Source organism: Benincasa hispida, chromosome 9 (genome assembly GCF_027475165.1).
Source record: "Benincasa hispida cultivar pf3 chromosome 9, pf3_genome.v1.1, whole genome shotgun sequence".
NCBI lineage: Eukaryota > Viridiplantae > Streptophyta > Magnoliopsida > Cucurbitales > Cucurbitaceae > Benincasa > Benincasa hispida.
Genome location: NC_143486.1, coordinates 526059 through 546486, shown reverse-complemented (window position 1 = coordinate 546486; position 20428 = coordinate 526059). Strand labels below are relative to the sequence as shown.

Below are 20428 nucleotides of genomic sequence, written 5' to 3'. Positions count from 1 at the left end.
TGCTTGCTTGTAGTCTCAGCTATCGTAGTTGCTTAGGAAGCAATAGATTGTGGATTCGTAGATATGTTTGACCTCCTGTAGTCAATTGACACAAAGTGTTAGAAATTGCAGTCAATTGAGCTTTAATAGAATTTATCTCATCCACTTTATTTAATTCGATTGTTTTGGTGGTGTAAACTCTTTCACTAGACCAGGTAGCTGGTAACTGCCATCTTTCCAAGATACCATAGGCTTTTGTGGGCAGTCTTTGCAAAAAATAGAGCCTCAAGCTACAACATACATGAAGATTTCATGTTATTGATTAATCAATTATAGAACAGTTGAATCTGCAACTAGTTAGTGTTGGGGTTGATGCCCTAAAGTCTCGTGTCCTGTAGTTTGTAAACAGTTTGAACGAACGCTTGTGTTGTATAATATATGATATTTACTTCACATCTTGTTTTTGCTCAATTGTTTGTTTTATTTGCTTTACCACAAACCAATAAACATAAAATCTCTGGTTATCTGTACATAACTACGTATGTGGTGACATACAAGCGGATCATGTCTTGAGTGGTAACCAAAATGATCTGTAGTATATGGATATAGGAGGAAAACCTTATCCTGGCAATGCTACGGATACGACTCGTTTTGTGGAATGGTCACAAGTATTGTGACTTGTCAAAGATAGTCTTCTGATCATTCATGTAGGGGACATGCGAGCGGAGGTGTCTTATACAAAGAGTTTGTATAAGACCTGACCACGAAGTGTTAACATCTCATTATATAACACCGTTCATGACAAAGACTTCACTTCATTAGGATGACCATAGGTAACATGACCTCAATCCTGAGTGAGTTGGGAACTCCTGCCATTGAGGGTAGTCCTTTGATTTGTATGGGTACGAGTGGCCAGGTCACCGATTCAAACTTACCATTTTGGGAATTCGTCTGATTTGGGAGTTGGGAACTCAGCTGCCCAAGATGAAATTCACTCATTCCCCGAAGCAGGGGCAAGTAGATAGATAGCTTTCTTAAGGGCTGATTCCAGGGCTTGAATGATGTGGTGCCACACACCTTCTCTTGGCCTGAGACGTGTTCACACATAGTTGGACTATGTTGTATTGTTCATTAGAGGAATCAGTGTTAATTAAGGAGTGAGATGTAATTAGAGGGGCAAAATGGTAAATTGGCCTAACTGTACTTACGAGCATCTGTGAAGGATCATCGTACTCATGATTGGTTATATCCGATGGACACAGAAATATATCTGTGGTAAGAAGAGTTCAGCTGTTGGTCTTTAGTAGAATGCCTGACAGTTAACGGATGGTGGATTTTGTGGCTAAAGAGTTTAGTTAGCTAATCACATACTGTTGGAGCTTCGAGCCATAGGTCCATAAGGTCCCCTAGGTAGCTTGGATAATGTCGAGAATTAGTTTTTGGGTCAGTTTGAAATGTTCAAATTTACAAGAGGGAGTTCGATTATATATGATATAATTGAACTGGTTAATTATATATGATATAATTGTCTAAATGTATGAGATGCATTATTTTGGAGGAAATTAGATATAAATATGATTTATATCAAGTGGAGGAGAAATCATTATAGTAGATATGTGATATCAAAACTATAGGGTAAGAATATAATATGATTATATTCATTTATTAATTAAATTTGTTAATTATGTGATAATTGGCCGAAAACCTCTCCTCAATCGTGCGTTAGTGGGAGAATCTTTATTCGATTATTGTAACTGAAGATAAAATGAAATTTTATTTCATTTTCCAAAGAGTTCGAAAAAAATCGCAAAAAGGTGTGAAAACGTTTCGATCGCTTAGCTGAGAGCCTATACGATAGCGCCCTATCGCTTAAACAATCGTACACCTCGCGTCTAAATGATCGCACGCAGTCTCTAAACGATCGTTTAGCTTTTCTATGATCGTTTAATGTGCTGAGTTTTCTAAACAATCACTTACTAAATACTAGACGATCGCAAACCTACACGATCATGTAGCTTTCTCTAAACGATAAGCATCCGCTATACAATAGCCTTTTCTCCCACTTGCTTATTGTTCTACACGATCAGCCCATTCCTCCTTCCTCTACCAAATTCAATAAAGACCATGCTTTAGATTCCCACTCCGAGAATACCAAGGGCTCTAAGTTGTGGTGTCGTCCCTGCTCCTACTTGCTCGTGTTTGTTCGTTTGCTGCCGTAGCTGACTGTTTTGCTGGGCGATAAAGATCGTAGAGGGTTGCTTCCGCTGAGTTGAGTTCGTTGTGAAGACAGTCTTCAACTGGTATGTGAACTCAATCTCTTGTATTTTATTTATGAAAGCATGCCGTTAATTAGTGTTAAATTGCATAGCTGTTTGTTAGAATGTGTGTGTGGTAATTTTGATCACAATGAAATAGGAAAGATCCGAACGCGCTCATGGATATTCTTCGTTAAGAGTTCCTTCAATTGGTATCAGAGACAGGTTCTGATATTCCAATTTCATTGTTGCAATGAATTGCATATACATTCTTGGTGGGTATATATCTGCTCTGTTTAATTGTTAAATTGTTGTGGATGTGCGGATTAATGGAGTTTTCTAGGATGTTAGCCTCGTTTTGATTTAATTCTTTTGCATTTTCAGTTAATTGTATAGGCCCCTGCGTTTTTGGGCATCATTAATCGTTTATTGAGTCTGTAATTCAAAGTCAGTTTGAATCTTGAGTCATTCATGAAGAAGATCGGATTAAGGGTTTCTATTCTTCGAGGAAGAAGACGATCAAGGGTTGATTGGGTCGTGTAGACGATGGGGTAAGCGATCGCTGAGTATCGGATGCTCGAGTATCGTTTAACGCACGTGCACACTAGACGATCGTTTAGCTCAACAAGTTTCTTCACTTGGTAACTAACTAAATGATCGCTTAGTAACTAACTAAACGATCGCTTAACAACGCACGGTAAATTGTTTACCTTTCGCCGTGTTAAGCGATTGCCTAAACGATCAGGCTTCATAGCCTCATTGTCATCTAAGCGATCGTTTAGCTTTTGCACCTATCGTCTAGTGTGCGTTGAGCGATCGTTTACCTTCAGCGTTTATTAAATGATAGAATTCTCCTTGCAGTTCAAGACCCGGTTTGCCTGTGAACTGGTTTACTCGATGGAAAATATAAGAGATAGAGTTATTTCATTCCTTTTTTTTTTTTTGTAAAGATTCATCCCAGTCCATTAATCCTTGGTTTATTACATGCGATGTATGATTTTTATATGTCATATGGTATGCGCATATAGTAAATCCCACCTTAGGTTATGCATTGGTCATGCATCATCTCTTTATTGTAAATGTTATAATTTAGAGAAGCATGATTTAATTATGTAAGGGCATGCTCATGCATCATATAATATAAGAGTTATATTTATGCATGACTAAAAAGCATTGACATGCATCGTCTTTATATTATAATTGTTATAGTATAAGGGTGAATGGTGAACATGTTTGCTTGGTTATTATGCATATATAATAGTTAGTAATGGCCAGACATTGCATGAAGCATGACACATAGGTTTCTTTATAAGCATTATAAACACCTAGTTGTGCGCGATATATTTTAGTTGTTACTTTTTAAAAGTTAAGGAGAAATTAGAACTGAAAGCAATAATAAGGACATGCATATTCACTTAGGTTTAATTCATGTTTTAAAATGTTTAAAACTTGGATCACATAGACCTAAGATCACGGTTCTAATATGATTAGCAACCCTAAGGCTTTAATCTTTTAATCAGTTTAATAAGATTAAATTGACTAATAAAGGTTAAAGTATAACTAATCTATCTATAAGAGACCTTTTGTCTAAGGCGGGTTCTGTCTAGGCTGGGGTATTTAAGTTGAGGGAAACATAACACCCCTACCTGGGAACTTACCTGGAAAGGTGAATTAGATAGATTTGATGCATGCATGCAAGTTAAAGATAGTCCATTAAAGTGTTTAAATGTGACTACTTGAACTTGTTCATATCATAGACAAAAGTTGTTTATGAGCGGACTTAAAAAGAAGACTTAGACTAAAATCAGTAGCCGGATTGTCTAGGTTAATGAACCCCTAGGTAGAACATTCAGTGAGAGGTACTTGGGGCATGAGATACTTCACTTAAACCTTTCATGTTTCTTCTATATAGTCCACACCGTGAGATTTACCCTCAGCCTCGAGGCACCTTTGGCGTATCCCCCTAATGGATGGTGTTTGGGTAGGTCAATATAAAGGTAGATGGAGAGAGTGTTCATAGTAAGTGGGAGTGGGAAGTGAGACAGCATATCCCTCGGTCTTTCTCGTTAGATTGAATAAAGTTATTGTGCATCGCCTCGAGGCACCCTGAGAGTGTCCCCCTATAGGATGACAGTTTTGCATGTTTCTTTATTTGATCTCCTGTAAGAGGATAAGTTAACTTAGTCTCTTGTCCTAATCTACTTCTTCCCTACGGTGGGCTCATTAAGGCGGAACTCTGGCACCGAAAGCGAGGGGTCACACTTACGCGAAATTGTTAAAGGTTAACAGTTTGGACCAAATAAATGGTGAATGTTAGGTTTAGTTCCAAGAGTTGGTTATGCCTAATGGTTGAGAATGTCTCATCCCAGCGAATGGACATCTGATCACCCCACCGGTGACATTTTCTTGCCTCACTGGGGCATCATTGAAAAATAGAAGTCTTTCACTTAGGGTACTTGAAACTGTTTTGCAAAATTAATTGGTTAAACGTGGTTTAGCAAAATTCTAATAAAGTTTTGTTCATATTTTCAACAACATTTCTTTTTTCAAAATGGTCACAACCATGTTAGCTTTGCTTAGCACCCAAAAATTAATTGACAATAACTTTTCGATATAGAAACACATGATCACGACGATTCTTATCATCAAGGATCTCATTTTCGCCCTTACAGAGGTCTATCCTCCTATTCCAGCTTCAAATGTCATTTGAAATGTTCGAGAGGCATACAAGCGCTGGACATGGACGAATGAGAAGGTCTGAGCCTATTGATAATAGGCAGAAATGCACGTTATCATAATGCTAAGTTCTTAAACAATGTTGGATTGCATTGACAGAATATGTTAAACTACGTCAATTAAGCATAAATTCTATAATATTGCGGTCGCATGTGTCCAACGCATTAGAGCATTTGATCTTTATATTTTTGTGCAGAATAATGCATTAACGCAATGCAAAGAATGTGATCAAAGAAATACATTGGTCGAGCAAAACTTCACCGTAAGACTTTGCGTTGATCGTGCTCGCAAGCATCCATCCAAGAAGAATCACCGTAACTTGGTCAGCGCAAATGGTGGGCGCATTCAGAAGAAAGGACAATTAATATCGATGGGACAGAAAGCTGATGACAGTCGGATCCAAATTAAGTTGACAGTCGATAACGGTCACAAGTATATCCAGCTTTATCGGTGACAATTATCCGGCACGTCAGTCATGAATTAAAGCTGTCCCATCTGTACAACCAGGAGAGAGAAGTCTCCTTTCACCTTTGATACCCTATAAATACCAAGTGCATTCTTCAGAGAAGGGGTTAAGTAGTCGATTACTTCAATTCTTTACAAGTTCACACCTTTGTGCATAGTTTTCTTTACCATTTTACGGCGGAGCTAGAGAAGAGTGGTGATGCTGGAGATCGTCTAAGGCAGCTCGAGAGAGAACCTTGGGGCATAAGAGCAAAGAGCGGGCTAACTCTCGCGAAAGCGAGAATATCTTTAGAGCACGAGTAGAAATAGTGTAACGCCTGGTGGCAAGAAATTGCTTCAGGCTCTTTACTATACTTGCATTGGTCATAGCAGTATGGTGGGGGGGGGGGGGGGGGGGGGGGGGGGGGGGGGGGGGGGGGGGGGGGGGGGGGGGGGGGGGGGGGTGGGGGGTGGGGGGGGGGGGGGGGGGGGGGGGGGGGGGGGGGGGGGGGGGGGGGGGGGGGGGGGGATTTGGGTTTAAATTAAAAAAAAAAAAAAAAATTTTGGGGGGGGGGGGGGTGTGTTCTAAAGATGAAGTTCTATTCCTACATCTGCTCACTCTCTTAATACGCATAAGTAGCTAAACTAGTTGAATGGGTTGATAGGAACTAAGCTAACATGATCTAGGAAGTTCACTGCCTGCGATTGTCTTGTTTTATGTCGTGCAAAATACCCCTTTAGAGTTACTCGAGAGAGAATCTAAAGAAAGAGCCTAATGTCTTGAGAGAGCTAGGTTAGAATCTGGACTTGAAAGAGCAAGATTAGGCTTGCATAAACAAGAGATAGGGACTTAGAGATAAGCTCTGTTTGTCAACTTGTATTGCATACATCCTAGGAATAGGAGTGATATTATGTGGTCGCATATTTGTGTGAATGTCATGTTGTCATCGCATAAATAGAGATAGAGGTTTATGTGTAAACCCAGTAGACTTATCGCATATTTATCACATGCGTTCTAGCCTTAGAAGTTGTGGCATTCACGCCAAGAGGTGGTTTACTATTGTATGCATGTTGCATGAACGCATCCTAAGGAGTGTTAGCCAAAACCCTTCTCAACCCGTTCACCGCATATTCATCGTATTTCCCATTTACTAACTCTTTTCGAACTCTGCCGCATTTATTATTATTTTCATTAACGCAACAACAACCCAACACTTATTTATTTAACCGGTTACTGCAAGTTTTCATAAAAATCTCAAACGCAACTATTTTCACAAGTCCCTATGTTCGACCCTGGACTTACCAGGAAACTCAGAGGAATTTACACTTAGATTCCACTTAGGAAACTTGAATGCACAACGCTATCCATCAACACATATCATCCATAATTCCACACTTCATAAAAATAAGCATCACTTATATCTTGGCAAGTCTTTTTGAAGTCTTGGCTAAGAAACATGAGCCTATGGTCTCAGCGCGTGAGATCATGGAGTCCTTGCGGGGGATATTTGGACAACCGTTTGAACAGCTTATGGATGATGCTCTTAAGTATATATTCAACTCCAAAATGGAAGAAGCACATCTGTTCGTGAACATGTGCTGAACATGATGGTCCACTTCAATGTGGCGGAGTTGAATGGTTCTACCATCGATGAGGACAGTCAGGTTAGCATAATCTACATTCTTTGTCGGAGACCTTCCTGCACTTTGTTAGTAATGTGATTCTTAACAAAATGAAATATAACCTTACAACTCTCCTCAACGAGTTGCAGACCTACCAATCTTTACTGAAAAGTAAGGAGAGGAAGAAGGGTGAGGCAAATGTTGCTTCATCCTTCAGGACGTTCCATAGAGGTTTGACCTCAGGAACGAAATCTGTACCTTCTACTTCTAGCTCTACAAAGGAGAAGAAGAAGAAGGGTGGTAAGGGAAAAGGGAAGGCATATGCTAACCCACTGCCTATCGGCCTAAGAAGGTGTCTACCACCGGTTGAAAAGGGAAAATGTTTCCATTGCAACCAGAATGGACACTGGAAGAGAAACTGTCTTTGCAGGCTGAAGGAAAGGAAGGCTGCCAAGGCTAAGGCTAAGGCAGATAAAGGTAAATATGATTTACTTGTACTTGAAACTTGTTTAGTGGTGAATGATGATTCTGCCTGGATAATTGATTCGGGCGTCATTAATCACGTTTGTTCTTCTTTTCAGGGATTAAATCCTGGCAACAGCTGGAGGCTGGTGAGATGAAGATGCAAGTAGGAACGGGGCATATTGTCTCAGCTGTGGTAATGGGAGGGCTCCAGTTAGCTTTACAGAATAGGTTTCTAGTTCTGAATGTTGTATATATTATTCCTGAACTTAAAAGGAACCTTATTTCTGTAAAGTGATTGATACAATGTAAATACACTATTATTTTATTGTGGATAAAACGTTTATTCATAAAGATAGTGTTAATATTTTGTACAGCATATCTGGAAAGTAATTTGTATGTGCTAAGACCGTTAGTCATTAATTCTCTCTATAACTCAAAATTGTTTAAAATTGCCGTAACTCAAACTAAACATTGACGTATTTCTCCAAATGAAAATGCCCATCTTTGGCATCTTCGTTTAGGGCACATCAATCTCAATAGGATTGAGAGATTGGTGAAGAATGGACTTCTAAGTGAGTTAGAAGAAAATTCTTTACCGGTGTGCGAATCTTGCCTTGAAGAGAAGATGACTAAACGACCTTTTACTGGAAAAGGTTATCGAGCCAAGGAGCCTCTTGAGTTAGTACATTCTGACCTTTGTGAACCTATGAATGTGTGAGCCCGAGGTGGCTATGAGTATTTTATCAGTTTTACTGATGATTACTTTAGGTATGAGTATGTTTATCTTATGCAATGGAAGTCTGAATCCTTTGAAAAGTTCAAAGTGTTCAAGGCTAAAGTTGAAAATGCATTGGATAGACAAATTAAAACACTTCGATCGGATCGAGGTGGAGAGTTTTTGGATTCGGAATTCCAGGACTATTTGATAGAACATAGAATCATTTCCCAAATCTCACTGCCAGGTACACCTCAGCAAAATGGTGTAGGGGTGAGGAGAAATAGAACCTTATTGGACATGGTTTGTTCGATGATAGAGTTACGCTTCCTTATCGAACTCGTTTTGGGGTTTTGTAGTGAAGACTGCGGTATACATACTCAATTGTGTTCCTTCCAAGAGTATTGTGAGAGCACCTCTGGAGTTGTGGAACGGGCGTAAAACTAGTTTACGTCAGTTCCACATTTGGGGTTGCCCTGCATACGTGCTTAAGGCAAATCTCAAGAAGTTGGAACCACGGTCGAGGTTATGCTTCTTGTAGGCTACCCTAAAAGTACAAGAGGGGGTTATTTTTATGATCCATCGAAAAATAGGGTGTTTATTTCCACGAACGCTAATTTCCTGGAAGTGGATCATATAAGAGAGCACAGTCCATGATGTAAAGTCGTGTTGCGTGAGCTTTCCAATGAAATTACTGAAACTTCAATGCTACAAGAGTTGTTGAAGAGCCTACTACGTTAGCAAGAGTTATTGATGGGAGTTCATCTAGTTGGTTGGTTCTACCTCAAGAGTTGAGGGAACCTCGACGTAGTGGGAGGGTTGTGAACCTGCCCGTTCACTATCTGAGTTTCACGAAAATCCTTGCTATGGTAGTAGATGGCGACGTTGAAGATCTGTTGTCTTATCAGAAGGCAGGATGTTGACCGGGATGAATGGGTCAAGGCCATGGATCTCAAGATGGAGTCGATGTACTTCAACTCAGTATGGGATCTTGTAGATCAGCCTGATAGGGTAAGACCTATAGGTTGTAAATGGATCTACAAGTGCAAACGGGGTGCTGATGGGATGGTACAGACTTTCAAGGCTCAACTTGTGGGAAAGAGGTTTGATGTTTGCGCAATCTATACTGCAATCCCCGACAACGGTGCCAAAAACTTGATGTGTTGGTTTATCATGCGATGAAAGGATGTGTGGATGCGATGATCATGCAAGTTTTCCTAAAAAAACCCAAGTATAAGCCTTCTAAGGGTCCTTGTAAGTTCAGGGTCGAACGCAAGGATTACTAAATAGATATGCGACAAACTCTCTGATCCTATTGCGATGGTGATTAAGAAGTAGATGGTGATTTAACTTAGATTTTCTAATGGGATAGAATTAAATGCGCAGCGATGAAAGGGTAGTGTTGTAACAAGTATGCGATGAAGGGGTTGAGAAGATATTTAGCTAGCATTTCTTAAGATTTTGTACAAGTCATGCGTTCATGCTATATACAAATATTAAGCACTACATTTCTCAATGCATAATGCCACATTTCCTATTTCTAGGATGCATGCAATGTGTATGGAATGTAGCAGATAGAACTTATTTCTAAGTCTCTACTTTTGCTTATGCGATCTAATCCAACTCTCTCAAGCCTAGATTCTGTCTTTAGACTACTCTCTCAAGTACTCTAAATGATGAATGAAGCTTACATAAGACAAGATGATCACATAAAGTGCATAACTTAAGTCATGCTAGCTAAGTACTTCTCAACCCATAAATTTAGTTAGTCATGCATGGTGTGGAGATACTAATCATAAATTGAAATAAAGTTTCCATTTTTGCAAATAAAGTGTGAGTACAAAACAATAAATGGTGTAAGAAGTATCAAGCCAGATAAGCAATGTCTTGCTTCCTCTGGCTTTTTACCCTACTCTTATCACTTCAATTCTTTCCCGAGTTGTTAATTTTTGCTCTCGCAAGGGTTGGGTGTCTCTTCTTCGTGCCGTTTCTGACAGTCTATCGACCTCTTCGAAAATTATTTTCTTCTCAAGAATTCCCTTCCCATGGCTTTGCCTCGCCTCCTTGTGCGCTTCCTTTTCGGTTTAGTAACATTGGATATTTGTAGACTTCTAGGCAAAGCAGTTCTTCTTACTTGTGTGGATGGGCAACATTAATTTCCATACCCTGTTGCACTATCTGATAGTCACTGGAAGTTCAATGTATTTGCAACGATATGGTCTTCAACGGCCGTCAACTGTATTTTCGATTTGACCGTTATCAATTTTACATCCCATCTTGTTTCATTACATTAGGCTACCGCCTTTATGTAAAGTCATCACGCGATCATCTTTGAGGTACCCTTAGATCGCAAACTCAAACGCGTCATCGCATTGTACCCTTGGATCACAAACTCTAACGCGCCATCGCATTGTACCTGCACAGAATAACACAATTTAACTTTTTTTATGCGATGAGCGTTAGCGATCGCAATGTTCTTTTAGTTTGGCGCATTCAATTGTAATATTAGCTATTTTACCATCGCTTTCTCCCATCGTTTTAATAATTTGAGCTTTAATAACTTGTATTTCTACCAGTTATCACACCTCCAAATTTAAAACAATGTTTGTCCTCAAGCATAAACTAAATATTTCTCAAAATTTCAATCGCTTTCACCCTGCCTAGGCTTCTCATGATGCCTTATTCAAATCGCCTATCCTAATCTTATCCTAAAATATTTCTAACCTTTAGGGACCGCTAGCTTAATCTTAAAAAAATCTTTACTCATTTAACATGACATCACATAACTTATTTCAAATTTTATCAAACTGGGGTGTTCAAGTAGTTTTGACCTTCGCATGATTCAGATATTAGTTTTGTGATCTTACGCTGATCTGAGTGCTCAACCTTTGTTTTGGCTTGCCCCTACGAGTGTTATGCGAACATCCAACTACGAGCGAGACGCTCTTTTCAGTCAAAACTCATGTTCGTCTTTTATTTGGCAGCGGAGTTGCGATCACTTAACTTCTGCATTGATCACGATTCCCATCTTCATTTTGGCTTGCCCCTACGGGTTTCATGCCGACATCCAACTACGAGCAGGATCCGTTCTCAACGTTATATAGTATATCAATTTTTTTTTTTTTTAAATTGAAAATCCTAAAATGACAAGGCTGAAAATAGCATCCCCAAAATTTAAAACGCAGCAATGTCCTCATTGCTGAAAACGAAATAATTTATGCGATGGACTCAAAATTTTGTAAAAATAGTTTTGATGAAAAGCTGGCAGACCACTAAATTTTAGAAATGCTTTGTGAATCGATTGCTTTGAAATTAATCTAACGCTAGTTCATGTGATAAGAAAAGAAGCATATATTTCATCATTGAAGTCATAATGGGCAAAGGATGAATGCGACGACTGAATAAAGAAATAAAAAATTCAGGATTGTGCCAAACGAGAGAGAATGCGATAGTAGAATTCAACAATGTAAAGTGTTAGATTGACATCTCAGAGGATAGCATGCATTGGTCTATACATGGTGTAGACATCTAAGCCTTGCTTGCAAGTAGAAGGTGTTAAAGTATTGGACTTTGCATGGTGTGGACACTTAGGATTTCCATGCAAGTGAGGTATCATACTTTGAAGGATTAGGGTTGGTGACAAGGATGAGTTGAGCTTGCCTATAAATACCCCCAAGGATCACCTTTCACTACACAACTCAAAGTTCTCTCTAGGAAAACTTTAAAAAAGGAGAGCTTGAGAGAATTTGTGTTTTGAGGGAGGTCCACACATTGATCTGGAGTGCCTAGGTGTTGAAGACATCATCTAGGCTAGGGTTGGAAAAAATCCCCGCAGGGTCAGGTACCCGCCCCGATCGGGGTGAGGAATCCCCGGTTTGACCGGGGATGGGGTTAAACTAGGGACCCAAAACGAGCCCCCAAACTGGGGAAGGGGAGCATATCCTTGCCTCGTCTCCGACCCCGACCCCACCCCGAATATATATATAAAATAGTAACTTTAAGTTTAAGCTACTGTTTTTATTTTTTTATTTTTAAAATTTTATTTCATAATAAAGCTATTGTTTTTTTTTTTTTTTAATTTTAAAAACTTTTTTTCATAATATAATTAATTTTAACTTTTTATTAAATTTTAAAATGAAGAAATGTTAAAATATATTTTTATTATTAAATTAAATAAATAAAACAATAATAATACTAACTTGTTACCTAAAAAGTGTATCATTTCAATAGAAATATAAAAAATTATTGATTTTAGATAAAAAAAAATTAAAAAGAAAAACTAATGGGCAGGAAATTTTTCCCCGCGACGACCTAATCCCCGAACGGGGATTCCCCGACCTTGACCCCGACTCCTCAAAACGGGGAATGAGGCGGGGATAGGGATTAAAAATCCCCGCGGGGACGGAGACGGGGAGTACATCCCCAGCCCCGCCCCGCCCTGTTACCAACCCTAATCTAGGCATTAGTGAGTAGAGACCAGGCATTCAACTTGGTTATGAAGGGCAACCAGATGTCCAACTGGTTTTGGAGAAGTTAAACCCTGTGTCTACAACTCTTCTAGGTTGTTCAAAAGCCTAGTTTCACGTTCGTTGGAGTGGATAAGCTAAGTTTAGGGTCATCAAGGTACTCTAAGGTTATTCTAGCCTTAAACCATAAGCTAAAATTGGGCTATTGTAGGTTTTAGATTTCCATAAGGAGCTAGGAAGCCAGAAGACTTGGAAGAATGGGAAAACTAGTAAACTACGAGTGGCTTTTCTTTAGTTGTTGTTGTTGTAAATTTCCATACATGTATATGTGTAATTTGTATGGTGATAAAGAATACACCGCACGGGATGGTTAGAGGGTCATAAGGCCTAGTTCTTGAGCCAGTGGTAAAATCTACAGGATGGTCAGGGGGTCGTAAGGTCTAGCTTCTGAGTTTGTGGAAAGAACCTAATGTGGGATGGTCAGAGGACCAACGGGTCTAGTTTCTGAGCCTACATGAGGTAGATCTATGTGCACATAGGGAAGTAATGCTAACTGTCTACCATGTGTGCAAGGATAACAGATACGTGCAAGCCTGAGGTTTGAGTAGTAACCTCGTTGTGTTGATATGTTGTTATTGAGTCGCTTGCTCTTAAGTATTGAAGGAGACCCTATAGTTTGTTTACACTCACTTAGCTTTAGCTCATTTGTTTCTCTTATGTGTTCCTTTGCAGGTAGCAGAAGAATCCGGGTTGCTATGAGAAGACTAGGTTACCACGAGTTAAATGTCTTATTTAGTAATTGGGAAGGGGTTGGACAAATGACATGTAAAAGTTATTAATCTGTATGAACTTCAATTTCTATTGTATGAAAAGTTGAAGTTAATTTTATTTTCGGTTAAGTTGAGTTAAAGCTAAATCAGTAGAGATGGACAGTAAGTATCACAAAAAGGTAGTATCTGTCATCCTCACATTGCCTTCTGAGCGAAAGAAGTAAGCTCGGGAGGAGGTGTGACATGTACACTCGAAAGTAGTGACACATGTACACTCGAAAGTAGTGAACAAGTTCTTCGATATCTGAACTGTATAACTAATTATGGTCTTAACATACCTAAATCTGATGACTGACAAATTACTGGCTAATTTAATTCAGATTTGGGTTATAATCTTGATGGTCGGAGATCCATTTCAGCTTATTGTGTAGTCATTGGCAATGCACTATTTTGTAGTGTTCGAAAAAGCAACATGTGGTATCCTGATTTAGTATAAAGTCAGAATATTTCTCCATCACACATGTAATGTCAAAAATCAGTTGGAAGCTTTACTTCAAGAAATTAACTGCTTGAGTTCTAACATACCTGTGATATAGCGTGACAAATATTAGTGCTTTGTCTCTCACCGCCAATCCTGTCTTTCATTATGGAGTAAGCATAGGGAGCTCGATGTATATTTTTTTCAAGACAAGGTACTTGCCAAGGCCATTGACGTTTGATTCAGTTTCTCTTGAGAAGCAAATTTTAGATAGATTAACAGAAGCATTGACTGAAAGTGGATTTACTAAGCTGCTTTGCAAACTCAATGTCGTGGCAACAACCTTGAGTTTGAGAGAGGAAGTAAAAGCATCTCATTGATCTCAGCTCAATGTGACAATATTTCATGTCTTCTTTGATGTCATTTACATTTTATTATTTGTCTGTAAAAAGATGTCGTTTTGCTGTCCTTTTAGTTTGGTTATTTTTAGCAATTTAAAGCTTCAGTCATCTGGTAAATTAGATGTTAGTATTAGTGTTATTTAGGCCATGTTTACCAAACTGTAATGAAAATTAGTATAATCGGAATGAGATTCCATTGATGGATGAACATAATATGCTTGAATCACAAACACAATTGGATTACTTTTGAATGCGTTTATCTAAAATTATGAATTTGTCACATTTTATTATTATCGTTATCATTACTGTTACTATTTGACCCTAACTGGAATGGTAACGGTAAAGATAGCAATGAATGTCGCAAATTCATAATTTTCATACTGTTACGGTAACATTATCTGTAATGATTACGATAACAGTAACGGTAAAAGTAGTCGATCCCACGTAAATTTCAACCACAATTAGATTGAACACATTTTATTCATCTATTAGATTACATGATTTGATTACAAATTTCAAGGTGGGCGCTACATCTCATTACAGTTTCGCAACGTAGGTAAACAACAAAAAAAGTAATCAACTGGGGCCCACTTTTTACATTACCATTGATGAATTACTTTTCAACCAGTGCAAACGTGGCCTTAGATGCATATGCATTCTATTTATCAATAATAATAAATTGTTTATTTTGCATTCTATTATGAAAACCCAATAAATATATCTATGGCTATAGTCTGAATATTGTAACTTTATGTAGTGACATAAATAGGATCAAGTTAATAGTATATAGCCTAAATGATCTAATAAGTATATGGATGAAATTGAGTATCTTATCTTGGTAACACTTTTGGATGCGGCCTACTCTGTAGCTGTTACAAAGGGTTGTAAAGTGCTACAAACGATGTGATCCACAGGTCGTTCATGTTAAGACATGTGAGTGGGGGCATCCTATGCAATGAGTTTGCATATAGATTGGACCACGAAAATAACTACTTTTCTTTATAACGACCATTTACTTTTAAAATTGACTATTTCATTTATTAAATAACCTAGGTTAACTCGATCTTAATGCTGAGATAGCTATAAACTCCTATTTGTTCAGGATTATCCTTTGATCTGCAAACAGTGAGAGTAATCCAACAATACTACTCAATAAGCTTCCCATTTTGGGATAAGACCAGATGAATTGTTGGGGACATAGCCTTGCAAGATGGAATTCACTTCTACCTGATTTAAAGTTAGTAGATAGGTTGTTCTCTTAAGTACTGATTTTAGGTCTTGAACAATCGGGGCCCCACCTTCTCATGATAGAGAAAGGATTTGATTCATAGGTGTTATGAATCAGAATTGTTCATTAGAGGGTCAGTGGGAACTTAAGAACAAGATGTATTCACAGGGGTAAAATTATATTGACCTAGTTGTGATTACGAACAACCTGTGAAGGATGTACTTATTGATTATGGTTATATAAAGTGGACATAATATATCTACAGTGAGGGGAGTTCAACTATGGGCTATAGTGGAGTGACCCATTAGTTAACGAATGGGGATTAGATCGGTCTAATGAGTTTAGCCAATTAATCTCGGATTGTTGGAGCCCATGATTTTTAAGTCCGCGAGGTCCCCCTACTAGCTCGTAAATGGATAAGCTTTTGAGTAGCTTGAGAAGTTAATTTGAAACGTTCAAATTAGAATTAAACGGAATAGGAGAATATATATTTAAATATGATTTAAATATATGAAGATGAATTTGTACAAAAATTAATTTAATATTTGATATTAAATTAATTAGTATTATTTAAAAATTAATTTATGAAATTAATTTTATAAAATTAAGTTTTCAGTTTTAAAATCAAAATAGATTTGAAATTGGTTTTGATTTTAAGAAAAATTGGAATGTTGAAAACCATGCACAAAATGCAAAAAATCATTTTTCCATTACCATCTTCTACATGCTCACACAAACCCATTTCCTTTTTCTTCATTTACTCCAAGCATGAGGTGCAACTCATGCAACATTCTTCTTTACATGTTTTCCTGCAATAAATAAAGAAGATTGGAATAAATTTGAGGCATGTATTCAATAGAAATTTTAGAGAAAATTTTGAGTTGAAGAAGAGTTCTTCAAGCAGTGTGGTGCTGTGAGCTTCTCACTGTTTATTCATTGCTTCAAGCTATTCTTGAGTCCCACAACTCGTTCTAAAGCTCCAAGAGGATAGTGGGGAAGTTTTTGAGGTGGTTCACGATGATCTTTCGAAGAGACAACTGTTGATCGAGATCTTGAAGAGTTCTACAAAGGTAAGACTGCAAATCCTTTTTTATTAGATGAGCATCCTTTAGTTTCTGCCAAAATTAGTGAATTTGAATGCTTATTGATCCTTGTTTCTTCAGCTGCATGTTGATACACTCTTACAGTTTTCCCTTGTACTACATGATATTTAATTCCCTTTCTTTCAATCAATAACAACACAATATGATTTTTCCCTAAAATCAAAGTTCCTAGGTCGCTCCACCATGTCCCACTTCTTTGGTCCACCTTCGACAATAAAACTGACCTGTGTGAGAATGCTCACATTAGTGTGATGTTGAACCAAGTATACTTTGATGCCTAAGTAAGTAACATGAAGTATCTAAGCAAGGAAAGTTAGAGTTTCTCAATTGGAGTCAACTTGCTTACTTGTCTCCCTTTGAGGTAGTCAAAGTTGGCTACTTATAAAGCCCTTTCTCTAATACTCGCCTAGAGATGTTACGTGTAACGTCGATAATGTCAAAATGGTTGTGGCCTTCAAGATTGTAGAGTGACAATGTTGAGATCGATTTGGTTTTTTTTTTTTTTTTTTTTTTTGGGATAATTCTTGAGGCTTGTTTGATCGACCTAGAATCAGATATTGGATATTTATAGTGAAAGAAAGTGAAACATTTGAATATTGAAACATAAACAAATGAATTTAATTATGTAGATTAAATTAAAAGTTAGAAACTTTCAAATTAGCTTGAAACATCAAATTAATATGATGTTTCATGAATGAATTTAACATGTATGAAAATTAAATTTGTAGTTTTTTCAATTTGAATCAGTTGTGTTTGATTTTTGTCCAATAAGAAATGAATTGAATTAAATTTGACAAACGTTTTAATTTTTGTATTTATTTGGTTTTATTTTGATGAAGAGATTGGTTGGGGTTTGAGGAAATGTGTGGCCAATGATTTAAAGCGTTGGTTGAAAATTTTTGCATTGCCCACGAGAAATGAGTGAAAGGAGGGCAGTAATAATATATTGAGGTTACTTTTGTTAAGAGCCTCAAAAAATTTGTAGGTCATGTGTTTAAGTCAAAAGAGCCCGTGAAATTTTGCCCAAAAAGATGAAAAAATATGGGTATAAATTTGGTTAGGTAGCCCTGAAGCAAAAGGTGTGTAAAGCAAATGTAAAATTTAGTGCAGTAGTAATATTGATGGGCTGCTGCTGTTGCTGTTGCTGTTGCAAAGTTTCTAGCTTTTCATCTTCGGCTTATAATTATGGCTAAGCCTAATGTTTGCTGCTCCATTGAATTGGAGCCCAAAACCTTGAACCAAGGCCAACTCCACCAGGCTAGGGTCAGCCTAATATCCAACCCAGAACCCACAATTATTTTCTTTTAGATATATAATTTCATGTATTTCATCTTAGTTTTTTGGGTTTTGCTTCTGCAGGAAGTGGCTGCTGATGTTGTTCAGAAACTGGAAACCAGTGAAGCCTCTCTTGTATTGATTGATGTATGTGTTTCTTTTACTGACCATATTTAACATCGCATTTATCATTCTACTACTTTTATTAATTATCACATATTCACTCATTTTGAAATTGTTGATGTTATTTTTGTAATATTTTAAATTATTATAAATATATTTTTAACCTTTCAAAATCTTCAAATACTTGATTTTTACCCATTTAAACCTACTTTTCTTATAAGAATTGATATTAGATAATTTAAAATATATGTTTTAGAGTAAATTGAACCTGACAAAAATGATTTTAATAATTTAAAAATTACTCTCAAACATAACATCCATTACTCACTTGTGAACTTTTTTTTTTCTTTTTACCAAAAGTCATTTAAGGATATAGTTTTGGTTTTTAGAGGAGGTTTTTGGTATTCCCATGATCTTAAAGTTAGATTATAAAGTGTGAAACTAAGTGGCTTGTGTCACTTTTGCTTAAATGATTTTAAAAGCTTTAGTTTTTAGATTTTTCTAAAATCGGGTAAAATTTTTAATTAATATTTAGTTTTCAATATTTTATTTTGAAATAAGATTTATTTATAAATTTATCTATTTCTCACGTAATCAAATCTATTTTTTATTTTTCACGTCCGAATTGCAGCATTCTTCTCTAATATGTGATTATATGAGAACTCATAAAAAAGAATATTTCACATGAAAAAACTCTTTATCTAATCATTATTTTTTTAAAAAAATATACCATGTTCATTTTTTTTAAAATAAAGCTATTTTTTTAATATTTAAAAATTAATGTATAATAAACAAAATTTATCATACTAAACAATTATTTAAAATTTTAAATTATAAAAAATTTAAAAATAGTTTATTATCAGTCTATTTTATAATTTTGTATATAGTACATAGAATTTAAAAAAGGTCAAGAGCCCAATTAGACAAATTAAAATTAGAAAGTTAATAGATCCTAAAATAAACTGAAAGTTCAAAGACCAAAGGATGATCTTAAAATGATTTAGAAATTTGTTGGACACAACTTGAAAATTTATGAAGAACTAACTATTAAAATAATTTATCATTAAACAATTTCTTTATTATTGGACAATATATGGGATCCTAAAATAAACTGAAAGTTCAAAGACCAAAGGATGATCTTAAATGATTTAGAAATTTGTTGAACACAACTTGAAAATTTATGAAGAACTAACTATTAAAATAATTTATCATTAAACAATTTCTTTATTATTGGACAATATATGGGATCCTAAAATAAACTGAAAGTTCAAAGACCAAAGGATGATCTTAAAATGATTTAGAAATTTGTTGGACACAACTTGAAAATTTATGAAGAACTAACTATTAAAATAATTTATCATTAAACAATTTCTTTATTATTGGACAATATATGGGGCAGTAGAATCGTAAATCAAGGATTAAACAATATTTAAAATATGTATTAATATGAATACTGGTCTTAATTCTTACAAGTACTTGAGTAACTTTCCCTGTTATATTTTTGCATCCTAATTGATATGAGAGTTTAGATCGTGGAAAGATTCAAAACGATGAACTATATGTTGGAAGGAGAAGGAGACTCACAACCGTCACTGCCATCACTGGGAGATATTAAGGAAGAAAGAGGAAGATGTCAGTGCTTTTACGTTTCTACTGAATCCCCAAATCAACTGCAGTTGGTCAAAGAACCCCTTTCAGCTCCATTTTGAAGCTTTTACCCTTCTTTAGATCTTAAAAGCTTTTTTTTTTTTTGAAGTATTTGGAGGATCATTTATATAAGTTGTAATGAATAATTTTCAATTTATTAACTATCACTCATAAGTGATAACAAAAACAAGGCATGAAATTGAAAATGATGAAATTTTGGAAGAAGTCTGACCCAAATACCATCTGTTTTTTGTTTGTAACTAACTTGTATAACGGTCAGCTGGTATAACCTTATAAATATCAATGATTTCGAATTAAAAAAAAAACAGAGAGTTATCAGTAAGAAAACATAAAAGAGAGAGAAGAAGTTGGGATGAATTTTTCCTCTGTTTTTTCACTGTTTTTATGGTAAAATTGATACAAGGCTTATATAGCCATGGGAGAAGAAGAAAAAAAAAATGGAATATTTTTAATACAAATGTACATTTTTTATTAGTTAAATGAAATTTTCTTTCTAACCAATTACTCTTCTAGAAGGGAGGTGATTTGGTAATGGTGTAGCTGACTTGGAGGTGCCCTTTGTGTATGTGTAATGCTAACTGAGTTGCTAACATGGATTTCTCTAACATCCCCCCTCAAACGAGAGGGTACATCAAGTACGTCGAGTTTGGAACGAAGAGACTGGAAGTGAGAGTGTGTGAGCGATTTTGTGAGGCAGTC

At 36.5% G+C, this 20428-nt stretch overlaps 1 protein-coding gene across 1 annotated transcript; it reads left to right on the top strand.

Annotated features, from left to right (window-relative positions):
• The first annotated feature begins 17730 nt into the window (after positions 1–17730).
• On the top strand, positions 17731–19933 carry LOC120086256 (uncharacterized). Its single transcript, XM_039042804.2, has 3 exons — positions 17731–17926; positions 18023–18085; positions 19591–19933. The coding sequence occupies exons 1-3, from the start codon at positions 17849–17851 to the stop codon at positions 19768–19770; spliced, it is 321 nt and encodes a 106-aa protein (XP_038898732.2). The 5' UTR covers positions 17731–17848; the 3' UTR covers positions 19771–19933.
• The last annotated feature ends 495 nt before the right edge of the window (positions 19934–20428 follow it).

Bases quoted from the DNA above. Each gene is read 5' to 3' on its own strand.
- LOC120086256 (XM_039042804.2), top strand. From the start codon at position 17,849: ATGGCTAAGCCTAATGTTTGCTGCTCCATTGAATTGGAGCCCAAAACC. The intron at 17,927-18,022 runs GTCAGCCTAATA...TTGCTTCTGCAG, and splicing joins GCCAACTCCACCAGGCTAGG to GAAGTGGCTGCTGATGTTGT. The intron at 18,086-19,590 runs GTATGTGTTTCT...ATGAGAGTTTAG, and splicing joins CCTCTCTTGTATTGATTGAT to ATCGTGGAAAGATTCAAAAC.